At 42.4% G+C, this 27,110-nt stretch overlaps 1 protein-coding gene across 4 annotated transcripts; it reads left to right on the top strand.

Annotated features, from left to right (window-relative positions):
• pax2a (paired box 2a) lies at window positions 1-26,052 on the top strand (the record flags this gene model as incomplete). 4 transcript variants are annotated; one of them, XM_079229874.1, is made up of 11 exons in its annotated part: window positions 7-49; window positions 1,474-1,639; window positions 2,715-2,912; window positions 6,294-6,379; window positions 6,550-6,669; window positions 7,583-7,627; window positions 14,624-14,799; window positions 16,826-16,946; window positions 24,088-24,189; window positions 25,635-25,721; window positions 25,931-26,052. In XM_079229874.1, 11 exons carry the CDS (start codon window positions 7-9, stop codon window positions 26,050-26,052), a joined length of 1,266 nt encoding a protein of 421 aa, XP_079086000.1. The 4 variants fall into 4 exon arrangements, with proteins under 4 accessions (XP_079086003.1, XP_079086000.1, XP_079086002.1 ...); XM_079229876.1 differs by having other exon boundaries at window positions 25,912-25,988; XM_079229877.1 differs by lacking the exon at window positions 7,583-7,627 and having other exon boundaries at window positions 1-49; window positions 25,912-25,988.
• Window positions 26,053-27,110: the final 1,058 nt, after the last annotated feature.

The raw sequence follows: 27,110 nt of genomic DNA, 5'->3' as shown, positions 1-27,110 counted from the left end.
TATCCAATGGATATTCACTGCAAAGCGGACCCCTTCTCGGCGATGCACCGTGAGTATATGAATTAGTTTCCACACAGCAAGTGTTGTGAATTTCATTCCTGCACACATTAGTAATGACTGCGGTCTAGTTTACGCACAAAAAACATGCAGTTATACATGTTTAAGGTGCTTTATAACCAATAGGCCTAGATATATATTTTAATTTGAAGTATATTTGGCAACGTTGTATTACAATACTGAAGATGAACATAGCTCTCAAATATTGAACATGTTAGTACCTTAAGTCATTTTCCAAAACCGTTCAAAACATTGGCAACTTTTGCAAGAAGAGTTATTTAAAAAAAAAGATTTATTAATGCCTACTTAAACTTTGGTAATACATTATGGAATATTCGGCGCAGAGAAAAGTGTTTTCAAACATGTCTGGCTTATTTTAAGAGCACGTGGGTCACTGGAGAGTTTTATTTGTGTATTTGTTGTTTAAAGTTTTTTTTTGTTGAATCAAAATGACGAAATGTGAGCCGGTTTGAGCTACATCCACTTTCGAGTGACATAATAGAAACTCCTCCATTTAAATACAAAGCTTTTATTGCCTGTGAAATTACAGTTAGGCGTCTTTAAAAACAAGGGCACGTTGTGTGCAAATGGATGTAAACGAGTCACTCTATGTATCTCTTACTCTCGATTTAGATGGTTAATAATAAAACTAACGCAGATACTCTCTTCATTTTCTTCATGTTTTCTTCTCCATACGATAGGGGTAAAGAAGACCCGGGCTGCTGTAAATTATTTATTCCTTCTCATTCGCACCATCCGCGTTTGTAATATGAGTTATCAAAGCTCATTTTAATTATTTACAATAATTGTGCGAGGAAAATTAAACAGGTTGAAACATAATATCTGCGACATGTGTTAGGCTGCAGTGGAGGAGGTGCTCTTGGAAAATAGTGCCTATTGCCAATGTACAGGGAGAGAGGAGTTTTATTCATAGTGTTGTGGTACCAAAAGAGCCAGTGAGGTATATTGTATGTATAATGTTTTTATTTATTATGTTGTTTGTTTCATTTAATATTGTGTGTAATATGTGTAAGTACATCTATTTAATTTGATACTCAGGCTGGTTCAGTTTCTACCATTATTATTAGTATTATTATTATTATTATTATTGTAGTATTAGTAATATTATTACTGTTACTATTTTTGTATTCTTATTATTATATTTGCTGTTACTATTATTATTATTATTTAATATACCACTATTGTTTAAAGACACAAACAAAGACAATTGGCCCAAATTAAAATGTGCACGCCTGTTTGTGTGTGTAAGTGCGTGTGTATGTTTCATAATTTTAGACCAAAAAACTAACGAAAAGAAAATAAAAGAAAGCAAAATGAGTCCAGGTGAAGAGAGGCCGTGTCTTCTGCAGGTATGTAATGTTCCGCTCCCCTGTGCTGCTGCTGTGTCCCACGCAGGGCACGGCGGTGTGAACCAGCTCGGCGGGGTGTTCGTGAACGGCAGACCCCTCCCGGACGTGGTGAGGCAGCGGATCGTGGAGCTGGCCCACCAGGGCGTCCGGCCCTGCGACATCTCCAGACAGCTACGGGTCAGTCACGGCTGTGTCAGCAAAATCCTCGGCAGGTAAAAGGGGGGATCCACTACCACCAGAGCTCAATGTGTGTCAAACATCAATCTTCTATATAGCTCGTATATGCGCACCAAGCTCAATTTCAGCCTCAGCCATCGGTTATATAGGCAGGTCATTTTTTTTTTCTTCTTTATCTTTTTTTTTTTTGCTTGAACACAGCAGTTCTGCGTCCGAGATTTTCTATCCATCACCTGCAGACTTGCAAGAGAAAGCATCATAATCATGAAATACATTTTCGGAAGAGAGTTTACAGCTAAGCATTGGGGATAAAAAAAATATCTGAGAGGAATGTGAGGCTGTATTAATATTATAGGAGACTGAAGGTGATCAAGTGTATAAAGTAGCACGAGGTAACTTAAAAAGTCTACATACACAAATTGGAATATAAAAAAAGAACACACACACGTCTACGACCATTATGAACTCACATTTGAGTTTCATAATCTTTTAGAAAAATACCACAAATACACACTTTACGTTCTTATATTTTCCATCAGTGTAAACGCTACTTTAAACCTGATAAATTACCTCTACATCATTTTTTTTTACTTCAGAGCACAAATGCTGTGAGATAATATTTTGAAATATATTTTTTTCAGCTATCAGAAGGCATTTCAGAGGTATTTCATTTCACACACACTGAATGTTTGTCACCAACATTTATACCAATAGGTCATGGTGGCATGTCGTGCATGCTACTGTAATCTCATGGAGACTATATATAGAAATGAGGTCCAAACTGTGCTTTTACAGCTAAACTGTCCTTTGTTCTGTCCGTTTCACTGCTTATATTGTGTGATTTTAATTACACTGCTTTTCGTTGAAAATCCGCTCTGTTCACCCTCCAGCTGACACTCAATTAGGCCCATATAACAGCACACTTCCACACCAATTATTACATTACAGCCGCCATCATATTTGTAGGTATTTTTTGCCCTATATGTAACAGAAGGTCGGCGGAGATTTGTTTTCCACACAAACGATATTTAGACCACCTTTCCCATCAATCAGACTATTGTTGAATTAAGGAGGGATCCATTCAGGAACGCTCACTCTGTCCCCATGCAGGTACTACGAAACCGGCAGTATTAAACCCGGAGTCATTGGTGGCTCCAAACCAAAGGTTGCAACTCCGAAAGTGGTGGATAAAATTGCTGACTATAAGCGCCAGAATCCCACAATGTTCGCTTGGGAGATAAGGGACCGACTATTGGCTGAGGGCGTCTGCGACAACGACACTGTGCCCAGCGTTTCATCTATCAACAGGTAGGTGGAAATAACCCATTTGTGGTCCATTAAAAGCATGCCGAAACGCGTAATTTACTAATGTTCGCATGCGAAAATGTCTGAGTGAGCCAAATACAAAAGGAAAATTAAACGAGGCATTGGAAAAACCAGCTTTGGAATGAGCAGATCGCGATGTCATGTTCGTATACGAGACTTGGACTATATAGTCAGTCCCAGCCGAGGCTCCCGGGTGGTCTCTCAAGTGCAATTCAATCTCCGGTGCGGCCCTCGACAACACAGCCAGCACGGGAGCCGAGGCTGGGGCCACGCAGAATCACATCTGTCTCGATAAAAACCGATCAATACCGCGTAACCAGATCCAGAGGCGGGAGGAAATACCCGACACAGTCGTTCAATACGCGGACCACACTGCGACAGAGGCGGCATGCAGCAGCCTCTTTACTGCCAACACCGAGGTGAATGTGGAGCGACAACACATCACACGTTTAGGCTGATAGTGAGGGCAATTCTAAATGATTCCGGCTTTAATTATACAGTATATTGTACCTATCATAATAATAATAACATGTATCGTAAGTATTATCACAGAATAAGTAGAATGAATGTATATTATTATGTATAGATAAATTACCGTGCTGAGTTAAATGGAATATGAAATAGTTTCTGTTCCACTGCTACACCTTCACCTTTCACATGAAGCGGGCATCGTGGACAAAGTGTCTTTAGACAGGGGACGCTGGTGAAAAGATCCAGTGCATGTGTGAAGTGAAAAAACCCCATAGTGCCATGCGAGTGGTGAACTTTGGTTAGGAGGCACTGTTCCAGAGAGCTGGTCATCGGCATTACATTTTAATGAGCTGAAGAGAGTCTTATAACACATCGAGCTAAATGCATGGAGATGGATGGATCTATCTATATGTATAAAAAAAATTAAAGAAGAGAGAAAGACCTATTATAAAATCGGGCTGAAATTATGGTTTCAACAGGTCTTTTGGCGCCTTTTACCTGTTGTTCCTAAAACCAAAAGAAAATGTATTTAAGGGTGTGTGGAAGCAATGTTTAATGTGTTACAATTACAAAGCATTTCTGACCATCTGCTGAGTTTGAGCTGTGTGCAACAGCACTATTAGGAGAAATGTTTTCCTTTGAAACTTAGTTGGCCTGCACATTAATAATTAACATCAGGGTGTGTGTGTGGCAATACACAAAACTAAATTTATAACAAGCAGCGGATTTCGCTCTTGAATTATATCCCCCCAACATGTATTAGTATTGAAGAAAAGTTAATTGATGTTTATTTGACATCATATTAAAGTATATCAAACTGTTTATCAAATCTAACCTTAACTCAAGGAATAGTAAACCATAATTTGCAGGCTATTTTAAATGCCTACGGTTGTTTTTTGATTCTCACGGCTGGTGTTAAAGGATCGGTAAAGATTAGCAGGAGGAAGAAAGTGAGGATGAGAAGCACACGAGGCAGTCAGGGGGAGAGCAGTGGACCCCTGGTGGTCTCTGTGGTTAAGGGGCTGACCTCTGCTCCATTGACTAAAGAGGATGTCCTGGCTTTAAACACATTTTTCCTGCATTAATTATTAAAGATTACACAGAGGCTGGGTTGCACTTTGTTTTGTTGCCGCAGAGAGGAGTTTCCACCCGCTGCAACATGCCCAGTGGACAGAGTGCACATACCCATAAGGTCCTAAGCGGCTTTCAATCATATTGATCCACATTTTAATCTTTCTTTGGGATTTTTTATTATTTTTTATTACAACACCCAAACACCAAAGTCGTTAATTCACCCATCCAAATTGCTTCTTCAATATCAACAACATAGACTTGAAACAAAGTCCTTGAATTTATGAGCCTCCCTTGAGTCATGAGGTCAGATAACTGTTGTGGTGGAGATGTTAGAAATTCAAATAAAATATTGATGTGTGTTTTCTGGAGGAGGCTGCTAGCCTTTGTTGCCCTGCCTGAAGGAGAGAGTGTGGAGGACACATGAGATAGTGAGGGGAATGAAAAGAGTCTGATGTACATTTGTGCCCCCGAGGAAGTTAACCCCATCGCTGCCTGATTCAGAGTTGATAGCTCATTGCTGGATGCTGCATGTACTTGTGAACGTCGCTCGCCTCATCTGCAGTCTGTAAAAGTCTGTTTGTGTCACACCTCTCGAGTGAGAGGGCTTCCATGAGGGATTTCTGTCAGTGCACAACGCTGCCTGTTATTCAATGATCTCGCGGTTGTCTGTCAATCAGAAGATTACCATAGTCATGGTTTAATGTAATGCGATCATGTCCCATAAGAGCTAAAGCTGAGCTGGTGTAAATCCCACTGTACCTTTACAACAATACTCAATTTTACAAGTGTAAAATTATCTCTTGAGGCCTCACATTTCTTTTGTTTTTTTAAATGTCAGTTTGATTTTTTACTTATTTATTTCAGAATGCACCATAGATTAAAATACATCGGATGTGGCGGTGGTCTCAGGCAGGGCCAATAAGACACTATTGCTTTCCTGTCACATATAATTTATAGATCACCATTTGCATTTGCTGTTCCTCTCCACCATTAGTCGTCAAGTTTTCTATCCGGGAGTCCCAATCAATAGGCTCTGATCCTCAGTGAGCCTGGAGGATTCCTGTGTGCTACATTGAGCAACAAAAAGACCAAAAACTACAACAGACACCGTAGTGGTGACAGAGAATACAGGGAGGATAAAGAAATGAAATGCAGAAGAGTGGCGATAGAAAGAAGGAAAGACAGAGATGAGGGGTTTGAAAGACAGGAATTGTAAAGTACAGTAAAACGGAGCGCACACCGGAGAGTGGAGTAGAAATGAAAAAAAGAGGATGAGGTTGGGAGAGAGAGAGAGGAGTGAAAGATCAGGTTTGAGCGATGGAGAGAGAAAAGGCAGAGCGAGGAGAAAAGAGGGAGTGGGGAGCAGAAGAGGGAGATTATTAGAGTTGGCCAGGTAGAGCCAGTGAAGCTGATCATTGAGGTGAATTGATGTGATTTCATGCTTTGTTTGCAAGATCATTCAGACCAAAGTGCAATGAAGACTTTCCCGCCACATCACATCTTACTGGTATGGGGACTTTATCATATTTCTAACCTCAGAATCCAGCAAGATTGAATCCACAATCTCAGGGGGCAGCCCCCATTCAGCCTCACACAGGAGAGGAGAGATTGCCCCTAAAGCCCTGAGATTGGCTATTTGTGACAGGAGCCTGAATATGAGGATACGAGCGCCCCAACGATGGGCGCAGTTGTACATGCACGGGCGTAAGTGGACGTGATGTCCCGTGTTTGAGAGTCCCAGGGCGGCCGGGCTGGTGTGAAATCTCCATGCTCTGGAAGCAGTATTGATTGATCCGTGTCTGTTGTTCACTTTCCCAGGATTATCCGCACCAAAGTCCAGCAGCAATTCCACCCGTCCCCTGACGGATCTGTCACGGCTCTGTCCCCGCCCGGCCACACCATAGGTAAGCATGAATGAATCCAAGCGCAGATTACAGCACAGTCAAATGAGCCGACCAGGGATGCTGAAACAGGAGGAAAACACTTAAATATGAACGCATACAAGCATTTTACACATACACACAAATGAGACACATGCGTACAGTACAAATACTAACTCAGCTTTCTCCGTCAGTACCCAGCACAGCCTCGCCCCCTGTGAGCAGCGCCTCCAACGACCCCGTAGGATCCTACTCCATCAACGGCATTCTGGGTATCCCCCGCTCCAACGGCGAGAAGAGGAAACGAGACGATGGTAAGGGAGACACATAAAATGCCTTTGTTTTCCATCCTTTTAATTCTCTCTATCACTCGTCTCCTACTTTTTTTTCTTCTCATGTGTGTGAAGAAGATGGCATTTATGACAGCGCTGCAGCCAAGTGTGTTTCTGTGTGCTGTCTCCAGTGACTTGTTATGTTGTATATCAGGCAGGGCGAGTGTTGTGATTCAATCAGCTTTTTGATGCCCTGTGTTTTACCATACGCCTACAGAGCTGCATCTCAATTTTACACCATGCTCAGACGTACTGTAGATATCCCATATAGCTGTCATACAACTCTAATCCCCCTGGGCATCGATTGGATCTCGACCTCGGTACTATCAGTTAAATACCAGTATTTTATTTATCCTTCACTTTATAGATACATTCTTTACTAAAATATATTTGATTCTGAATAGTAGTAAAACATCAATCAAAAAGTATTTTTGCAAGACAGTATACTAGTGTATAGGGCAAGAAAATAGCCCTAGATATGCGCCAAGATTAAGTGGAAGCCTATCCGGTCCAAGCCAGAATGTCTCATTCCTAGGCAAGGCAAGAGAGTGGACACACACTGCCTGAGGGCTAATAGATTATCGGTTTTGCAAACAATTGGCTTTTTTAATGCCTATGAATTAACATGTCCCCGGTGGAGGCCTGAACAGGTGTAGGAACAGACCGGTGGAGGCAGGGAGGGGGCTGCGCGTGTGCCTGTGTGTGTGTGTGTGTGTGTGTGTGTGTGTGTGTGTGTGTGTGTGTGTGTGTGTGTGTGTGTGTGTGTGTGTGTGTGTGCGCACATGTGTGATTTCTGTGGTGCTGCTTTGAGGTGGCTGATGGGATGAAATGGTTGAAAATGATCTCAAAGAGCACTCATCAAAATGGTCCTTCTTTTATGTTTCTATCTCTTTAGTTCTCTGGACTGGCAGCCACATGGATGGAAGGAAAATCGGACATTGTGAGTGGAAATTTGACAATCTCCTCTTGCTCTGATCAATCCAATCACAATACTTTCCTCTCAATTATTGTTTTTGCTCTTCCAGGGTTTTGAGTGTGTGAGCACAAGGTGGGGAAGATTTTTTTCAATAAATAATCTTCTGAGAAATTAAAAAGGAATTAAGCAAGTGGCTGTGGAAAATCAGATTTTCCATGTAATGGAATGCAAGTCAACATACATTTCTGTACATAAAGCACAGTGTTGCTTATTTATAATTTATATTAGTTAAAGAAAATTGTGGATTTCTAACAGCAAGATGAAGTTTATTGTCAACTTCTTTTTTTCAATTATTCTAAAATTAGCATTTTGGCTTAATTAGAACTGTTGTGTCAAGAGACTCACATAAAAAATAAAAAATTGCAGCATTGTTGTTATTTTACAAAACAAAGCTGCAGGCTACCTGAGCTGGATAAGACTATACGTCACAGCAGAAAGTTACTTGCTGTAATGTTACCTCGTCAAATTAATCTGATTCATTCATCAAAGTAAATGCATAACTAAGTAAATGAATACATTAAAAACAAGGGGAGACATAGTGCAAGAGTTTTCATTTTCTACAAATGACTCACTGGACTGTGTTGCATGTCTGTAAACCAATCAAAGATTTCGTCACATTTGCGCCTACATTGTGATACTTTGACCACAATGGACATGAAGAAAAGCGTTGCACAGTTCTTGTACTGCTGGTGTTGGGATGATGGTGGTGGTGTTTAATCCCAGTGTGGCTGAAGTCAGTGGTTGCCCTTTGAGGAGGAAAAAGGTCCCCATTACTGGAGGGCTGCAGAGATAATGTAGTGTGACACGCGTTATGTACACCGGGTCCTCGTAAGACGAGCTTCAGGGACATAGGTGCCATAAGAGCCATTAATCTGTCCTCGTCATGTGTTATTGCAAATTAAAAGTAGCATGTAACATTGGACGGCTTCGAGTGAAAATGGGGGAGGTAAAAGAGAGATAGAGGAGCAGTGGAATGAGAAGGGGGGAAGTGTTTTTATGGATGGAGGAGAGAATAAGGAGGTAGTGGTGGCCTCAATGAGAGTTGAGCAAGAATTTGTTTTAGGATTTGTACATGCATTCATATATAGCATACACACCTGTGCATGGAAATGTCTGTTTGTAACTCCGTGGCTTCAGATGTTTCTCACACGATGAACATAGTGACATTTAAAAGAATTTGCAATTCTGCAGAGAAAAGCTATTAATTCACAAATTAACATCTCCCCTCTCCCTCCCTCCCCCTCTATCTTGAATGTGCAAGCTATCGAAAAGACAAAAGAAATAGCCTTAAGGGGGGAAAATAGAGAGTCTCAGCCCTATCTGTGGAGAGATTGGTTTGCATGTCTGCAAGCAGCGATACCAATTATGCCAGTGCTGGGAGAATGCGTCTCAATGTGCCCCCTCCTTTGCCCCCCCTCCTTCCACCACCATCACCACCACCACCACCACCACCACCTCACCCCCGAATCTATCCATAGCCAGATTTATTTGTGTATCTCATTACAGGAAATGGAATGTTGTTCCTGCCAAATGCATTAATAGTAAAGTGGGGAAATTAGCCTGTTGTACAGCATGCTCACACTCAGTCACTGAAACCTATGGTGGAAGTGGAAGCCAAGGAAAGACAGAGAGGATTGGGTGACAACTGTGTGATTGTCAAATGTGTAACAGGAGAGTATGGAGTCCAACTCGTTTATATAAAGTTTGGGCCTTAAAACTTGTTTCTTGAAGATGATTTTGAACTAATTATCATGTGAGACACCTGCTCTGATTCACTGTCTTTTTTTAAAGGCAATGCTGTTTTTAATAGCGCTGCAGCTTTATGTAAATTCATTGTTTTCCTCGTCTGAGCACACAATGACAGGTTACTGCTGACCTTGCTGCTGTATGCTGCTGGCAGGTTGATGTGACCTAACTGTATGTTTCTCTACGTCCTGGATGGAGCCCAGCGGAGCTCCGGGGAGGACAGGCAGCAGGGAGCTACAGTGATAAATTAGATGGAGAAACCAAAGGTCATAACTTGTGATTGTAGCGTGGGTGTGGGATGAGTGTAGAAGGAGCTGATGAGTGTGTGCGCGGGGAGAAAAAATATGGCATAGCAGGCTGTTCACATGAAAGAACGCTCGCACGCAGCAGCCAGAGTCATATCCACCTGGTTCAATAGCTTGGGGGAAAATGAATACAGTTGCTGTTTTGATTTGTTCAGATTTGATATTTGGCCCTTTTTGAGATTGTCCGGTGTGTATCTTTTAACACATATATGACCCATTTGTGGAGTTTAAATCAGTTAGTATATGGATTTGAACCTGGGCCTACACTGGTTGGCTAGTCAAGCCAGTCCATGACAATGAGTCAATAGAGGATCACTTTAGAAAATAAATGCATCCAGAGCGAGGCAGAAATAAATGGAATCATGAGCACCATGATGGCTCTGATGGGGTGAGTGTGAGAGAGAAAAGCCCAGGTTTGAGAGGGGCCACAGAGCGTAACATAGAGACAAGAAGCTGTTAGGGCCCCGACGGTAGAGGAGGACACAAAAGGGTCCACATTGCATTTCTCCCCCTCCTCCTTCTCTGCTCTATCTCGGTCGTTCTTTCTCTTCAGCATTACATTTCTCCTCTTATCGTCCCCCACTTCTTTCCAAGTCTTGCGAGTTTGTATTCAGCAACATGGCTGCGTGAGACCCCACGTATAGTTGTAAACAGTATACAATGAGATCCGTCACAAAAAATATAAGGAGAGTGTATTCACTCAATGGAGAGGAATCATGTCAGAGAAAAGTCAATTACGGGCAGCGATGCCGAGAATTAATGGAGCGGTGCATTACTCAGCTTGAGGAGGGAGAAAAGGCAAGAGAAAAGAGGGGATACGTTAATTGCATTTCCACAAATACTTGCCACACAGGGTGGCAACTCTAAACGGCAGAGTGGTCCAGAGATGTGAGGACAAAGAAAAATGATGGGAATGGAGTCATACTAAAGAGAGAGAGAGACGGCACAAATATGCTTCTATTATCTCACTTTTGTTCTAAAGTACTTGCTCGTTTATTTAAACAATAGAGGAAATGGTATTTAAACTGATTCAAAAGCAAAACAAGTTATTTTGTTTCAATTAAATACTTTTTTTCTAGTTTGTGGTGCAACAAACTACATTATTCTTTCTTGTTTAAATACTTATTCCAAGAATATATTGCACAAGTCTCACAGCGCTGGCATATTTTGATTCGATAAAATAGCAATTTTTCACGCAGTTTTGTCCACATTGACTCCGGATAGATCAATGTCTTTCTCAAGGACACTTTGACATGTGGACAGGAGAATACAGGATGAAGTCCAACTCTCTTTACAGATCATCTAGAGCTCCTCTCTCTTTTTAAATTATAAACGCACAAACTATATCCAAAATAGCCGTATGAGTTTATTTATGTATGATAAACTTACTGCTTTGGCTTGGATCTGATCATTTAAATGAAAGTAAATTAAATTACTAGACTGCTTCAGAATACTAGCAACGCAGACTCCGTGCTGGCAGTGAGTGCAAATATCAAATAAGCATCACTGTGCCTGCTGATAGTCAGTACAGTGGTTGGTGGTGCTAAATCGAATTAATAAAGCTCTTAAACACGCCACAACATAACAGGATCTTAACAGCCATGGCAGTGTTGCTGCCTCTCTCCCTCTCCCTCTCGCTCTCCCACCCCACCCACCTCTCTCCTTTCCGCTTCAGAGGTTTCATAAATATAGCTAGCTTACAGGGAAAGAGTGTTCACCCTCTGGGTATACCAGTTCGTTGGCGCTCTCTTGTTTTTTTTTTTCAAGCATAACTGCATTTTTTAAAACATCAACAAATGATCCACAATTTGCGATAGCATCATTTCCCCCCTCCCTCAGCAGAAGACTTGCAGTCGGAAACCCTGTGTCATTGATTTACAGAGAGAGCCGAGCGGTGTGTAGGAATTAATTTGCCTTTCAAACAAGCCACCACCTCTAATCTCCGCTGAGTTATCTTATCAGAGGGACAGGGGAGATGAAAGGAGGACATAAAGCCACCAAGCCACCACAGGACGTCAACACAAAGCAAAACAGAACAGCGTTTGATACCATTGTGGTCCGTCTCACAGTCACTACTGTCATTAGCTGTAAGTGTTAGTACAAATGGCCGACAGAGTATGAGTTTAAATATTAGATAGAAAAAGATCTGTTTATTACAGTATTGTTTCATAAGAATAGTTGCAGTTTCATGCGATTGAGTTTGTCTTTGAGTTTTATACACAGTCCACTTCAAATGTTGTAATTCTTCATTATGAAATATATACAGTAACTTTGGTCCAACAGCATTCGTCTATTTAAGCTGATCAGAGAAAGCATTTCCCTGAAAGTACATGGCTTTAGGCTTGATGTGTGAATGTCACCGAGTCTTGTTTTTATCTTGGTTTGTCTCCTTACACTTTGGTGTTAAAACGCAGAGAGGCAGTCAGCTGGTGCTGTGGGAGTGATAAGAGAATACCTGCTGAGACACCCAAAGGGGTTGAAGAAACACTGAGAAAATGAAGCCAACCAATGAGAGAGACACACACACACACACACACACACACACACACACACACACACACACACACACACACACACACACACGATCTGACAGTCGGGCTTCACACTCCACTTGACACGCTGACTGTTAAAGGATGAATCTGATTTATTGCAGCTATTTTATGATATATGTCAAACATGAACGTCTAATGGTGAATTCTGAAAATAATTAGAGTTAGTATTATTTCCTTTAAAACGCCAAATCAATAATTCTTTAACCACATAAATTTGAAATATATCCACATACATATTTGAAGTTGAAATGTTAACTAAACATGACTAAAAATAAGGCCCGTTTCACTCCAATTTCTAAACTGTTTCTGTTGTAAACAAACCTTTAACAACATCACACAGTGTGCTAATATAGATTTAGTTGTTTATTCTTAGTCTTGTGTTAAAAATCCCATTAATCAATTAACGTGTTTTTCAATTGGGTTTTAAAATGAGCTATTGAGGCTTTGGTTTATGTTTAGATAACAGAAAGTGCACCAAAAAGTGTCCATATGATGGGAATCTGTCCTTTTACAGCCAGTTCAGAAGGCTTGATTAAGTGTGTGTGTGTGTGTGTGTGTGTGTGTGTGTGTGTGTGTGTGTGTGTGTGTGTGTGTGTGTGTGTGTGTGTGTGTGTGAGTATAAGCATGCTCCTCCATAGTGATTGACAAACACTCTTGCTATTGATTAAGCTCGCCTCTTTTCTCTGACCAACTGATACGAGGTAATTAATGACCCTATTTTCTTCTGTACCACAGACAACAATTGAGTTTTATACAGCAACATTAATGATGCAACCTCAACCCTTCATCCAAGGGAGCCTTTTGTAGAAAAAAGAAAAGGAAAGCCTGCTAAAATATTTGGTTAACGGGTGGTAGGAGAAACACAGGAGGAGGAAAAAAAACTGATTCCTTCATAAATGTTACACAAAGCTAAAGTCAATATATTTTAGCAGAGAAACACACATCTACACACCCTTCCATCTACACGTACACACACACCTCTATTCCATTCTCTCCATGGATCTATTTCTTGGTGCGAGTCGGGTTCATCCTCTGGCCTCAGCCATTGAAAAAAGGTCAAGCAGCCGAGCAGAATGGCAATAACGCCCCTGAAATGGTACCATCAGTGGAACATGATTGATCAATTGAATTCCATAGCACAGAAAAATGTGGGATTAAGTAGAGTATTATACGCACAATGAGTTGAGGCATGATGTTCATTCCAAGTTCATTTCGCCTCCCTCCTCTGCTGGCGGATCAGGCAATCAATAGCGGCCTTGCATATCATATATCACCGCTGGCTCGCCCAGGAGAGAACATAATCTGCTGCAAATTTAGAATGACAGATTTGTATGGGAGCTAAAGCCCTCATCCGCTGTTGGCGACGGGGAGTAGGGAGGAAGGGAGGGTGGCGGGAGGCAGGCAGTGGAGTGGAGGTTCCTGGAATACTGGCTGGAGGTTTTAGCTACAGATTTCTTTTTTCTTTCAGTGTTCAGGGCTTGATGAGTGAGCAGAGGGAGCGCTGCATGCGGCAGCGGCGGGCTCCCTAGCCAAGTTGATAGGGTCAGAGATCAGGAGAACGAGGGAAGCATAGGCTCATTTGTTTATATGGAGTGTGACCAAGTGAGGAAATGCATACGCTTGCCCCCGACGCCCCATCCTCATTCGGCCATGAGTGCCGTCCCCACTCCATTCTATTTTCCAGAAGACAGGCAATATGTGGGGGATGGAGGGAGAGAAAGAGAGACAGAGAGAGGGAAGGGTAATATGTTCAGGAGGAAATAGTACAGTTAAATAATGGCCCTCCATTTCCTCGCTGGCAGAATGAGAGGCTCTGTATGTAATCGCCAGCCCTACTTTCTCCTCCTGAAATACATGCTCTCCCTTACAAGTATATATTTGCACTGAAGGTAATCCATCAATTACCATAGACCTTTCACATGATGACCGCGCTGATGGTGGCTACGAGGAAAGGTGGGGGGAGGCAGCAGGGAGCTGCTTGAGGGAGTGTGTGTGTGTGTGTGTGTATGTGTGTGTGTGTATGTGTGTGTGTGTGTGTGTGTGTGTGTGTGTGTGTGTGTGTGTGTGTGTGTGTGTGTGTGTGTGTGTGTGTGTGTGTGTGTGTGAGAGAGGAAAAGTGGGTGAGGGGGAAAAACAGAAAGGGAGATAAAAAAAAGACACGTTCATGGGTCTCTCTGAATTTACTACTTTCTCCTCGTTTCATCACCCTCACACAGTTGAGCTCAAACAAAATCTTCTTGTACTTATCTCACATTGCTACTCGGCTAGAATAATATTGGGTAAAAAGACTGGACCTACGCCCTGATTCTGATGCAGAATGTTGTCGCCTTCCCTTCTTCCTCTCCGTCTTTCTCTAGATGGCTCTGATGGCTCAGGTCCGGGCAGCGACTCTCAGGGCAGTGTGGAGAGTTTAAGGAAGCACCTGCGAGCAGACGCCTTCACCCAGCAGCAGCTGGAGGCCCTGGACCGCGTGTTTGAACGCCCCTCTTACCCTGATGTCTTCCCCACTTCAGAACACATCAAACCTGAACAGGTTCGCTAACCAGATCTCTTTCTACACGTTGAAATGTGCAGCCCTGCGCTGGCATCCTGGTTTCTTTCTTTCTGTCTATCTTTAAGTCAAATACTTCACAACATTATCGAGAGAATAATCTGGTACACATACTGACAAAAGGGACAAAAAGCTCTGTGCAACTTCTTGCTTCAAGTCGCCTACAAGCCTACAGCCTAAGGCCTATTTTAGCGGATAACCTTTATTTACATGCATTAGACTGTTAAACAACAAGAGACTATTAATTTTCCATTGGAACTCTATGTGGGTGCCCATGCAGCCTTAGCAGTGCCCTAATTGAGTTCATTTTCATCTCTGTGCGATCGCGGGGAATTACAGCAGCGATAAATCAGAGGGACAGCCCCTCAGCCTGCTATACAGCCCCTAATGCAGCTAATTACCAAAGTGATTTCTACGGCAAGATCAATACCAAAACGAATTGGAAATGACTTGCAATCACAAAGAGTGGAGGAGAAGGTATTAAAAAGGCGAGAGGAAGGTAGAGGAGGGGGGAGAGAAAAACGGCACCAGAATGGTCCAGAAAAATCAGTTTTAATTTAATGTAATATTAATCAGGCCGCTTTCTACTCTTTCTGTGCACCTCCATTTTTCTCCCTGTTTCCAACACCCCCTCCTTTTCTTAAACTGGTGAAAAGGTGGGATATTAGGCTATTAAGGGCTTGTCTGGTGTCTGCATCAGGGCATTAAAAAGCCATTTTGAAGAGGCCAGGCTGAATAGGCCTCATCCCTCCCACACTTCTGGCAGCCATGTGGTCGGGTCATTCAGGCTTCTCTGTGCTTGCCACTCGCCCTCCGCCCAGCCCTGCCCAGCCCTGCCCACAGCCCATCTGCATGACAAAATGTCTCTTGTGCTGCTGAGGCCCAGCGGAATAGAGAGGAACATCCAGCCTAGTGCCAGGGAACAGTTGTAAGCAGACAATTAGAGTTTATCTGGGATAGAGGCAGACAAGACTGGGGTCACCAGCTCGCCCCTGTGGGACCCCGTCCCATTGAGACAAACAGATGCACGCACACACATACACACTGACACAAACACTCGCAGACACAAATGTGTGCACACACACTTATCCTTTCAAAGAAGAGGAGTCAGGTCAGGAAGTGTCATCTCATTGACAAACAGGATTAATCACAGCTGCTATAGCAGAGTCTTAACCTGTGATGAATACTCGGTGGAGACTAGTTGGTGGTTGATCTTTAAATTAAGTTTTCTGGTGCAGTGGATGGTTGTAAAATAGTTTTGAACAAAACAATTGTATACCATGAAAGATGGCTGCACCATATATATGTTTTATCACAGTTGAAAAGATATGAAATGAAAATCTCCGCTATAAAGTAAAATATACTAATAAAAGTATGAACGACGTAAAACAATACACACTATTTTATCATGTTATTAACCCAGTTTTATGTGTTCATCCTCGAGGCAAAACACAAAGGTTGATTTTTGAGGTTGTACGCCCCTTTAAAAAACCACACCACATGTCTCTCCTGTAACAAAGCCCTGAATGTCTCCTCCCTTGACTGGTCACAGGGATGACTGCAGTGGAGCACAAAGAGCCAGCTGACACCCCGTCCTTTCACTCCTCTCCCAATCCCTCTCTCATCCCTCTCTCCCTTTCTGCCTTCTTCTCAGACAAGCCCTAATGCATGCATACATCATAGGTCTTGGTAAAGCACGGGGAGCAGGGTCGGGACGGGTTGGTGAAGGAGTGGGGGTGATGCTCACAGGAAATATTCAGAAGGAAATACAGCGAAAGGATCACAGACAGCTTCCTCAGATACACAAGGGGTTTCCTTTAGACATGTTTCATATATCGCTGGGAAAGCTGCTCTAAATCTCACACTCAAAGTGAGCAATATTAACCAGATCATAACGCAATCTGGTGGAATGTTAAATGATTTGGCAGTAAAAAAAAAGTCTGATTTGCTCTTTTTGTATGCCATCTATGCTGACATATTTTTGCATGTGCCGTGTATTTGTCTCCAGGCGAATGAGTACTCACACCCATCCCTGAGCGCTGGCCTGGATGACGTGAAGCCGAGCCTTTCCAGCAGCGCCAGCTCCGACCTCGCCTCCAGTGTCTCCCAGAGCTACTCTGTTGTGACAGGTACAATCTGACTCACGCTAGATTGATCCCTAAAAGAGTACACACAGCTGCAGCAGATCGAAAACATCTGCAACAAGGTGGCTGAACTATGTAGTGACAACACAAACATAGTGTATTTACAGTACTTCTGTCGCAATGTCTTTCTATATTGAGTTTTGTAGCATTTAGTTAAAATATAACCAAGCATATCACACTTGTGATTCTAATCAATTTGAACATTCAGCATCCCGTTTTTACAAATTCCTCTCTGCCCCCTCTCACCAGCTAAATTAATCTGATGAACTGTTTTCCAAATATTCTCATTCTTCATCTTCCTGATACAAAATAAATCAGTCCAATTAAATCCCATAATCAGCATGTGCACACTATTGCAGCTGTAAAAGATGGGAGCAGCTGACAAATGAGACTATACTGCAACTTACAAAAAATGCCATAGACTGTCATTTTAGACTTTATCATACTAAAATATATTAATGATGATCAGCCAGTTGTTTGGGCTTTCACTTCTAAACAGTTTTCTTTCAATTTAAGTATTATAAATTTAATTAAGTACTCAAATTTGGTCAACTCTGACTGAGTATTGTAAAAAATCATCTCAATATTGCGTCATTATCGAGCAATCAAGATTTTGACTGCCGCTCCCTTATGGCACCTACATTCTCCAGCGATATTAAATCTCTATCACCAGATGAAAACCCTCTTTTGAGACACTTTTTGAGGCACTCTGTGTATTTATTTCTGAGGGACAGAGCGAGGCGATATATCATCTGAGCCCATTAAATCCTACAGGCCTTTCACTCGCTGTTCCTAACTGGCTATTGTGTTAGCCCCGATTGGCCCGCTAACAGATTGACTGGGAGCACTTCTCATAAGAGACAGCTGCTGTTCTCGGCGCGACACGACGTTGTCATCAAAGGCTATGATAGCCTGTTGATTGACAGCGGCTGGAATAGCACGGTGGCTGGCTGGCTGCCTCACGCTGTGGTGAGAGAGAGAGACCCAGATACAGATGAGACAGTGAAAGACACACTGAAATTACACGGGGCTTTTTTAACAACTTATGAACTGACTGCTGTTTTTCAAGAGTGACTTCCACTGAGAGCCAACAGGTAATGGCAGGTGCACTGTATTGAATATCACATTGTATTAACTATCTGTATCATATAACCCACACTGACCCACCCTCTGTTGCACTATGGCTTCTTTTGCTCTGCTGTCGAGGTTGATGGCCGCCTGGTTAATTGAAATTTCGTTTCAATGTGGCTGCTGAGCCTCTTTCCCAGGAGAGGTTAGGTTTACTGATGGCCACACTGACTGGAGAGTAATATGCCGGCCTTTTAATAAAACAGCCATAATTATGCATTGGGCATCAAAGTCAATGAGTCCACTGTGTGTGTGTGTGTGTGTGTGTGTGTGTGTGTGTGTGTGTGTGTGTGTGTGTGTGTGTGAGAGAAAGAGAGAGAGAGAGAGAGAGAGAGAGAGAGAGAGAGAGAGAGAGAGAGAGAGAGAGAGAGAGAGAGAGAGAGAGAGTGAGTAAGTAAAGAGGAGGACAGCATGATTGAAAACTGCAGTGGCCCTTCTCAAATGATCCCTCCAGTCCGGCCCCAGACACAGAGCTATGGGAAAAGAAAGACCCCTTTTTTATTCCTGAATATGTGGGAGGTAGATCTGCCCCAGAAAGTTGGGCCTCAGGAGAAGAAAGGTGTGTTTTTGTCTTTTATGCCGGGCTCCTCCTATGAAAGCGGTCTCGCACTGGGGAGCACACTCATAGCAGGTGGCCTTCAAGCCACCTGGGGGTCAGGGGCCTCCTAAAGCGATACATGTGAGGGCCACAAATTGTATAATGAGGAGGCAAAATAAGAAAACTTTTCTCAGAGTGGAAAATGACAACAAACTCTAGCACAAGCATTAGAAAATGAGTATTTTGAGCAGCAAATAAAGTCAGAAGTAATATCCAGTAAGCTTTTATTACTTAATTTTAACGACTTTGCAAAGCAATGCATGAAGCATTTGATTGGGTGTAGGTTGTTACTGCATAATATTATTTTTTTTCTGCCATTAGCAAACCCTGTAAATAGGAATGTATGCCAAGGCTGAAAAATGCTAAATTACCTTCCCCACTTAGGCTTGGATCCAATTATCAATAAATTACGCTCTCATACTGGATGGAGCCACGAGATTATATTCATTCTTTAAATGTTTTCTGCTCCCAATTAAAATTCATACAGTTATTGATCTTGTTGATTTTTATGTCCTGAAATTTGCATAATCTATTAAAGATGAATGATTAATGAAGTGCTCAGCATTCCATTCCAAGGGTGCTAGCGAAGGCAATGTCGGCCATTTTTTGTGTCCTCTGTTTATCCTGTGTGAAAAGACAGTTACCAAGGAAGGAAGGCGACATTCAAATCAGAGAGATTAAGGGCACGGAAACGTCCCGCTGGGATTTAGCAAGAAACAACATTTTACAAATTATTTCCCCTCTTGCAGAATGACAACTTTTAGATTTTCTAAATACAAATAAAAATTGTAATGTTAATTTTTTCTGAAAGAAGAATTAAGCTGTCTATTATTATTTCTATAATTATTTCTATTAGTATTCTTATACAAAACATTACAAATGAAGCTCTTGCTAATTTGGCAAGCAGATAGACTGGATAAAAAACAAACAGGGAACTTTGTTGCTGGTGTTTGCAAGCTGCAGTGAAACTGTTGTACTTGTGTCCAGTGGAGGAACACAGTGAACTGCTCAGTGCGTCCATGGGTAGAACAGCATGTCATGATTAACTCCTGGTCTCTGGCTCTTGTCCAGTATTTATACTGTATGTCTGCACTTTTCTCTATTGGTACGTGAACAGACTCAGTAACATAAAATATCCCGCAGATCCGCTGCATCTTGACTAATTATCTTAATCCCGAGACTTAGTATGTGGAACAAAAGATAGTATAATAAAATATAGCTTCATATCAGTAGTTAAGTAGGGTTTTTCCCAATGAGAGTACAGTAGTCTCTGTAAAAGCTTGGCTCCATAATCACTCTCACCAGAGCCTGTGGGGACGCTGGGTGTAAATGGGCACCCCTCTGACCTACTTAAACTCTTGCAGATGCAAAGATCCAGTGCTTCTCAGTCACTCTTTATATCTATCTATCTATGTCTCGGTTTTCCTCATCTCAACTGTACTAATGAGGTGGGAAACAAAACACACTTTATCTATGATTAATTTTCGCTGAAATGTACACCACACTCTATGCCTCTTTTATGACTTGGCAGTAGCAGCTATTCTCTGCTGGGTGGCAACAACAAGCAGACACCTAACCTGTGGTGCCTGGTGTGTGGCCTAGTGACAAACGGCATGTCTCAGCTCAGTTAACGCCTGCAGCCCCGAGCTCAGAAATTAATGTTTGCATCACCCTGCACACTAACCTTTGAGCACACATTTGATAATGAATTACTTTAAACCCGTGGTTGGGGAATTCAAGCTATTTGGCCCCGCAACTATTCTTTACTGACAACGGGATGCAGCCTTTTAGAATAGTTTTGTTATTCCTTTCCTGGGGTAATGGGTTATAAAGTACAAACTCGTCAATGCAGGAGAGGGAAGGCTCTATTGAAGTGATCATGAATGTGTCCCTGTCAAGGTACATTTTATATTTACCTCCTCTCCAGATGACTTTGCCCTACCTACACAGAAGGTTTGCTGTAATCTTGAACACACTGTAGGAATAAAAAAGTTCTCCGTAGATTGAGTATCAGCCTTTGAAAACAAGAGTTCTGCCAGAAAATGTTTTTGTGCACCACAGTTCCTCTGTGTATGTTTAAAAATGAAATGTTCACTTAAGAGAAGGCTGTTGTAGCTATATCTGGACGCATCACACCGAGGACCATTGTAGATCTTAACAGTCCATTTCTATGGTTGATGGGGTCTGTAGATGTGGTATCAGGGGTGGAGCAGAGACAGATGTTGGAGAACTCTATAGCGTCTCCACTCTCTCAGAGATGTGTTTGCTGAGGAGAAGAGTCCCCAAGGACCCTGAGTTTATCTTCCATCTCCATCATCAGGGCCTGTGATTTGACAGGCTCCCTTTACCCAGGCTCTGCCTCGTCTCTAGGACAATAAGCAACACCATGTCTGATTAGTTTCAGAGTTCAGTGGTCTTGAACGCAGCGTTTGTGTCGGTTGTTGTTGCATCGTAACCACTGTCTGTTTGACAACGGTTGCTCAGGCGCTGAGAAAACAGAAGCCTACAGCAGTATGCAGGAAGTCTCAGTGTAAACAGAGCTAGCCTGGGCTTGTTTGGCACCATTAGCCTTTAACTAAAGTTCAGATTAATGTCCCAAAGGTCAGTGCTACTTAGAACAATACGACTAACACACGGGACCAAGGTTAACAAACACAATCCACTTTTAACTTTGACACATAGTGATTGGATCATGTTTTATTATAGGCTGCACTTGTTGAGTATGTCTTGTGATGTGTTTTTGTTCTGGGTTAACGGACTTGCTGTTGTATTCGCGGGTAAAAAACGTAATGCCACTGATCAAGCTGGTCGTGGAATACTTAGTGATTTCAGGCTCACATTATCTACTTGGCTATAGTATCCAACTCTGGTAGTGGATGGATGTTGTTAGGCACCCAAATCAGTTGCAGGGTTACTGGACTTTGGAAAGTTGTTTTAACTCTAAAGACCTTAACAAAGTACACGTTAGATATAATTAACTGAAGAACCGAACTGTGTGCCAGCCATTTGCAATCATTCCTATATGCGTACATTGTTTCCAATGAATTTATGACATACTTCTACAGTCCATGTGACAAAATGTAGGCCTATCCAATTAATGCAAAGCCCACTCATTAGAATATTTCTGTTCATGCCAGAGATTCGTGGCAACCAGCTTTTTAATGATTTGATCAAAAACCCTTACATGTGCTGTTCCCTCCATAACAATGCTATTTGTCTCAATAAGATGAAAGCATTGTGTGTAATTGCTCTACCTCTGTCTAAATCCCCATTTACAGCTGTCACAAAGACAAAGAGATTTGGAAAACCTGCTATAGATTTCTATGGGAAAGCAGTCGTGTTCCCTGGCATTAGGATCATAGGGCTGACAGGGTTGCATCCCCCTTCCATAGAACAGCCCTTATCTTAATGAGGAATCGCAACACACAGTCCTGTTGAAATATAACAATGATGGGGAAGCAGCTAATGAGGCTATCATGGTGTCGGGAAAGAGCCATCTCTCCCTACAGGCCCCAGCAAACACAACAGGCTCTGCGGCAGACGTGGAGAGGCCGGAGACAGAGCTCACATTGATTGCACAGGTTCAAGAGGCAGAGCCGGTGAAATGAAAGATGCCAAGACTCATCAGCCAAATGAGATCAAAGTGTAGAGTTTTGAACTGTCTGCGAGCCGATTGTTTGGCTATTTGGGGGAGTGATTTTGTTGCGAGAAAGCAGCCGTGAGATTATGTTGTTTGTTTCCCCCAAAACCTTGGGGAAATTTTTAACGCATTTGAGCTTGATTGATCAGGCGCGATGTGTTGTTGCAACATTTCACTGGTGTATGTTTCCACTTAGCCGAATGAATTACTGCTGGGTGCATATGAGATTATTATTATATACTATGTAAATGAACAAATCAACTGCTAAAGACTGCTTATCTATTCAGGATTCATATGCAATGTCTGGTTATGAGTTGGTAAAAGAGAAGTTAATGTGTAGTAGCAATTGCACTTTTTGTAATGATCCTTTAAATGATGCCCCAAATCTGCTAAGGATTTGGAGTCCCGTTTCTGTTTGATATATTGTTCTTTGGTTGTGTTCGGCTGCATCTAAAAACATCTGCTGCGACACAGTTGGTTTGTTTTTGCCTCTCGAAAGACATTTTCCATTCGGTTATTTGGACATTTAGAAATCTATACATCCATCCCTCCATACATCCGAGTGACTGAAGTGAATGTATGTTCAGTATGTGTGGAGTTGCATGTCTACATTATACCTAGTTTTTTTTTCTTTCTTTTTCTTTCCACCTGGCAGACTCTCACCCATCATATCCACCTTCCATGTGTGTAAAGCGAGAGCCCCATGAGGCATCCTTTGCCCCCTTCACCCCCTCCTCTGTTGGGGATTCTGCTCTAGCCGACATCTTGCCCCACCAGTCCAGCCTATCTGTAGATGCCTCTACTCGCAGCTACCCTGCCCATGCCCACGGCCCCCGCTACAGCCACTATGCCAGCCAGCCCTTTATAGCAGGTACAACTTTACCCATGAGGCCCTGTAAACAAAGCGAAACCCAATCAAGCTCACTCTTTTTTAGCTGATTTTACCTATGTGTTTGTTTTTTAGAATATAGTAAATATCAAATATACACCAAATTAAAGTGTCCGTCTCTCAAGCCATCAATCCCATCATGCATTGTGGCCCCACTGTTTTGTATACACAAGCCAAACTGACTGCTTGCCCCTCATTAACAGCGGCTGCTCTCTCCCCCTCTCGGGTTAACAATAGGCCTCCAGGTCTCTCCAGCCTCGTGACAGGCCCGAGGTCTGGGGGCAAGACAAGGCCAAAGGGGGAGGGGCTCAGAGGCGGAGACGTAGGGCTGATGCTGTTTTGGACCTGTATGGCCCTGTCCTGTGTGCCCCTTCATCCAGCCATACCCAATGCTGTCACTGTTAATTAGAGGACTGAATGAGGAGCAGAGAGAGCCCTCATTGGCCCGATGCTCCTGTCAGTTTCAAAAGCTGCTTAGGATGTTGCTATATTCATGTTACAGCAGTTGTAGCCACTGATAAGATAATTTTATGAACACAATTTAAGTAACTTTGCTCAAGTAAACATGCAGATGACCCTGTGATATGACCCCGGTGCACCTTTCATCCAATGCAACTCTAGACTAGATAAGTCTGATACTTCATGACACATGCAGCAACATGTTACATATTTGTGGTTTATTTTCACATGTTTGAAATTTATTCTCAGTGACCATATATGCATCGCTTCACTTTGGTGTTTCTTGTTTATGAAATATTATAATTGGAGCATTGGGAGTGAAATAATGTGTCCAGATAAATATGTTTAAGCTTCACCATCAATTAAACATAGAAAGTATACATGTTAAACGTTCCCTCCTGTGTGCCTGCAGGTCGAGACATGGCCAGTACCACTTTACCTGGCTACCCGCCTCATGTCCCGCCCACAGGACAAGGCAGCTACCCCACCTCCACACTCGCTGGAATGGTTCCTGGTAAGTTCCACTACTCCCTTTTTATGATGCCATTAATTCTTCTTTTACAGGTTATTATTTCCAGTAGGCACTACCCTTCAGTCGATCTTGTTGAGGTCACTTAAACATGTAACAAATACAAAAACACATCCACTATTTGAGAGACTGAAGAAACCTTAAAGCGTTGCTCTCGACCCAAAGGATTGAAGCAAGCTTGTTATAGCTTTGTTAGACTGCGGTTAGCGTGCGGTTAGCGTCTGCGGACGAGGACATTAGATGAACTCGATAGGCGATCACCACAATCAGTGGCCGTGTGATAGGACAGTTCCTCTCAGTTACACTCCAGCTCCCAGCGCTCATTACCCTCACCGTGTCCACACAGCGCACTCTCACCAGCCCTGTCGATAAACACTACTTTTGCTCCTCTCCTTGCCTCCCCGGACACCCAGGGCTGCAGAGCGTATCTCTTTCCCCTCTACTTAACCTGCAGTTCAGGTTCACAGCAAACAGTTAAGGGTCAAAACACAGAGGCGTGGAGGGCCTGTAAATATTTAAATCACTATCTCTCTCAGGGATGAGCTCGAGTTACACGACCTGCAGTGGGGATGCTATAGCTGCCAGCGTGTGTAGATCTCTCTTCCAAACAACTGAAAACACGATTCCCTTTATGGCTCAGAGACATGTACCTTTCACACTGACCAATAATCAAAGCAGGCGTGCAGTATTTACAAGTGAGCTCAGTGTGCATGAAGGTAACATTTTAAGATAAACATGGAGGTAAAAGCTGATATCTGATACAAAGAAAATGCCTTTTGCGTTATTGGTTTACATGCCACGTGACAGTGCTTATGATATACTCATACAAGCTCTATACCTTCTTAATCCAGAGGTTATCATTTTTTTTTCATCTTGTGGTGAATGACTAAGATTTAGTGACTGGCCCCAAACACTGTTAAAGAAAAGGCCATTCTTCAGCAGCTTCATATAAAACCCAGCCTTTATAGTCTCGTAAAAGAAGGAAACCTGTGGACCCACAGCATCGCTCTCTGACATCCCCTCAGCCTCCCGTCCTTCCCACCATGACCTGCACACGGAGGACAAAGAGCGAATGAAACTCTCAGAGAACCTATTAGGGAGTTCTAAAGCGCAGCATCATTGCTTAAAAGCAGGAGAAAAAGGCCCCAACGTCCTTACTTAAGAGAAACATTGAGGAAATCCTAAAGACTAACAGAGGATTAATAAGGCAATCAATTCACATGAAGGGGCTGCACGGAGACAAGCTATGCAAGCAGCCAGGATGAAAAAAAACATTGCATCGTGACACGATTGTAATCGAACTACAAAGTAGCTATGAGTAAATAATGTATGATCGGTGCTTTTTCTGCACCTTAATGTTTTATGAAAGCTCAGTCATTTCAGATGTTTAGCTCTTTGCTAACGTTTGTTTTAATCGATTTGTTCTCCAGGAGGGGACTTTTCTGGAAACCCTTACTCTCATCCACAATACACCACTTACAACGAAGCATGGCGGTTCAGCAATCCAGCATTATTAAGTAAGTGACTCTGTCTTGTATAAGAAAAACTGTCAAGCATAGCCTAACATTAAAACAACTTTTAAATTAATGTATTAATAAAACACAATTATATTATTGTATTCTCTGTCCTTGGAGTTTTACACAAACGTGTCTTACACAATGTTTGCCCTCATGGTTTCCAACGGCTCGTTCTTCTGTTAACTTTCAGGTTCCCCTTATTATTATAGTGCCGCGTCCCGTGGCTCAGCACCGCCCACTGCTGCCTCTGCCTATGACCGCCACTAGTTACCATGGAGACCAGCTCAAACTGCAGGGCCTGGGCTTCGGCCTCCATATTGTCCCCGTCTGAGAAACACTGAGGTCAAAGGGATGCGAGGTGGAATCCTAAAGGAAATCCTGTTATGTTACGCCATGTGGAGGAGGGATCGGCGCCGGCGCACCCAGCCAAGCTTCAGCGTCACACACTTTGGCTCCAAAGGGCCCGCGGGCGTTCAGAACCCACCCATCACGCCCTCACTCTCTCAAAGGCCGGAACAGTTCCAAAATGACTTTACGAGATTATATAAATATATATATTATAAAATATAAATTGAAGAAAAACAGTGTGACGAATACCATGTGGAAAAAAAATGTTGTGGGTTTTTTATTTTTGTTTCTTTGTTGCTGTTGTTGTTGTTATTTTATTCATCGTTCCTCACATTCCTTTTATGTGATGAACTGCAGTATTTTTCTGCTCTAAAGAGAGAAGTCCAGGGGAGATGACAATGGTCCCACAGCTTGATGATGCAGCGACTTGAATCAGTGTTGCGAGGCCTGTTTGACACCTAACGAGAGCCCGGCTCCACACTGTGGGAAGGGCTTTGCTCTGTGGCTGACTGCGTCTGCTGCTTCCTCCTGTCCCGCCTACATCATCAGATAAACACAGCATGTCCTACAACGTTTACTGACCCTATATAAAACAATGGCAACATCACACTCCCTGTGGCAAACAATCAGATGTAAAAATGTAAAACATTTTGTAAAGTATTAAAAACACGGTGATCACAAAATGACCTCGCCAGAATTTTAAATACTTTAAATAATTTTTTCCCTGTCACTGTTTTTTTTATGTAAAAAAAAGGCTATCAAAGATTCCTTCAGAGTAGTTGTCACGTTTCCCTCCTTTTCCAGTCATGTCCATGACCATGCATGATCGTCCTTTGCTCTTTTTTTGCACTAAAACCTCATCTTATTTAATTTATTTGGTACATTCTCTTAAAATTAAGTTTAATAACTTACCAATTTTAAACACAAGTTGATACTATTTATGTTGGATAGTGTAAGTGTAAAAACAAAAACCGGACAGGCAGAAATATATATTTTCTGAGTAAAAGCGATGCGTTCAAGTTTCTGTGGAGTTTGCAAGCC

Source organism: Taurulus bubalis (assembly GCF_910589615.1).
Source record: "Taurulus bubalis genome assembly, chromosome: 14".
Classification (NCBI taxonomy): domain Eukaryota; kingdom Metazoa; phylum Chordata; class Actinopteri; order Perciformes; family Cottidae; genus Taurulus; species Taurulus bubalis.
Note: the sequence above shows the minus strand (reverse complement) of the source record. Positions and strands in the feature narration are given on the sequence as shown.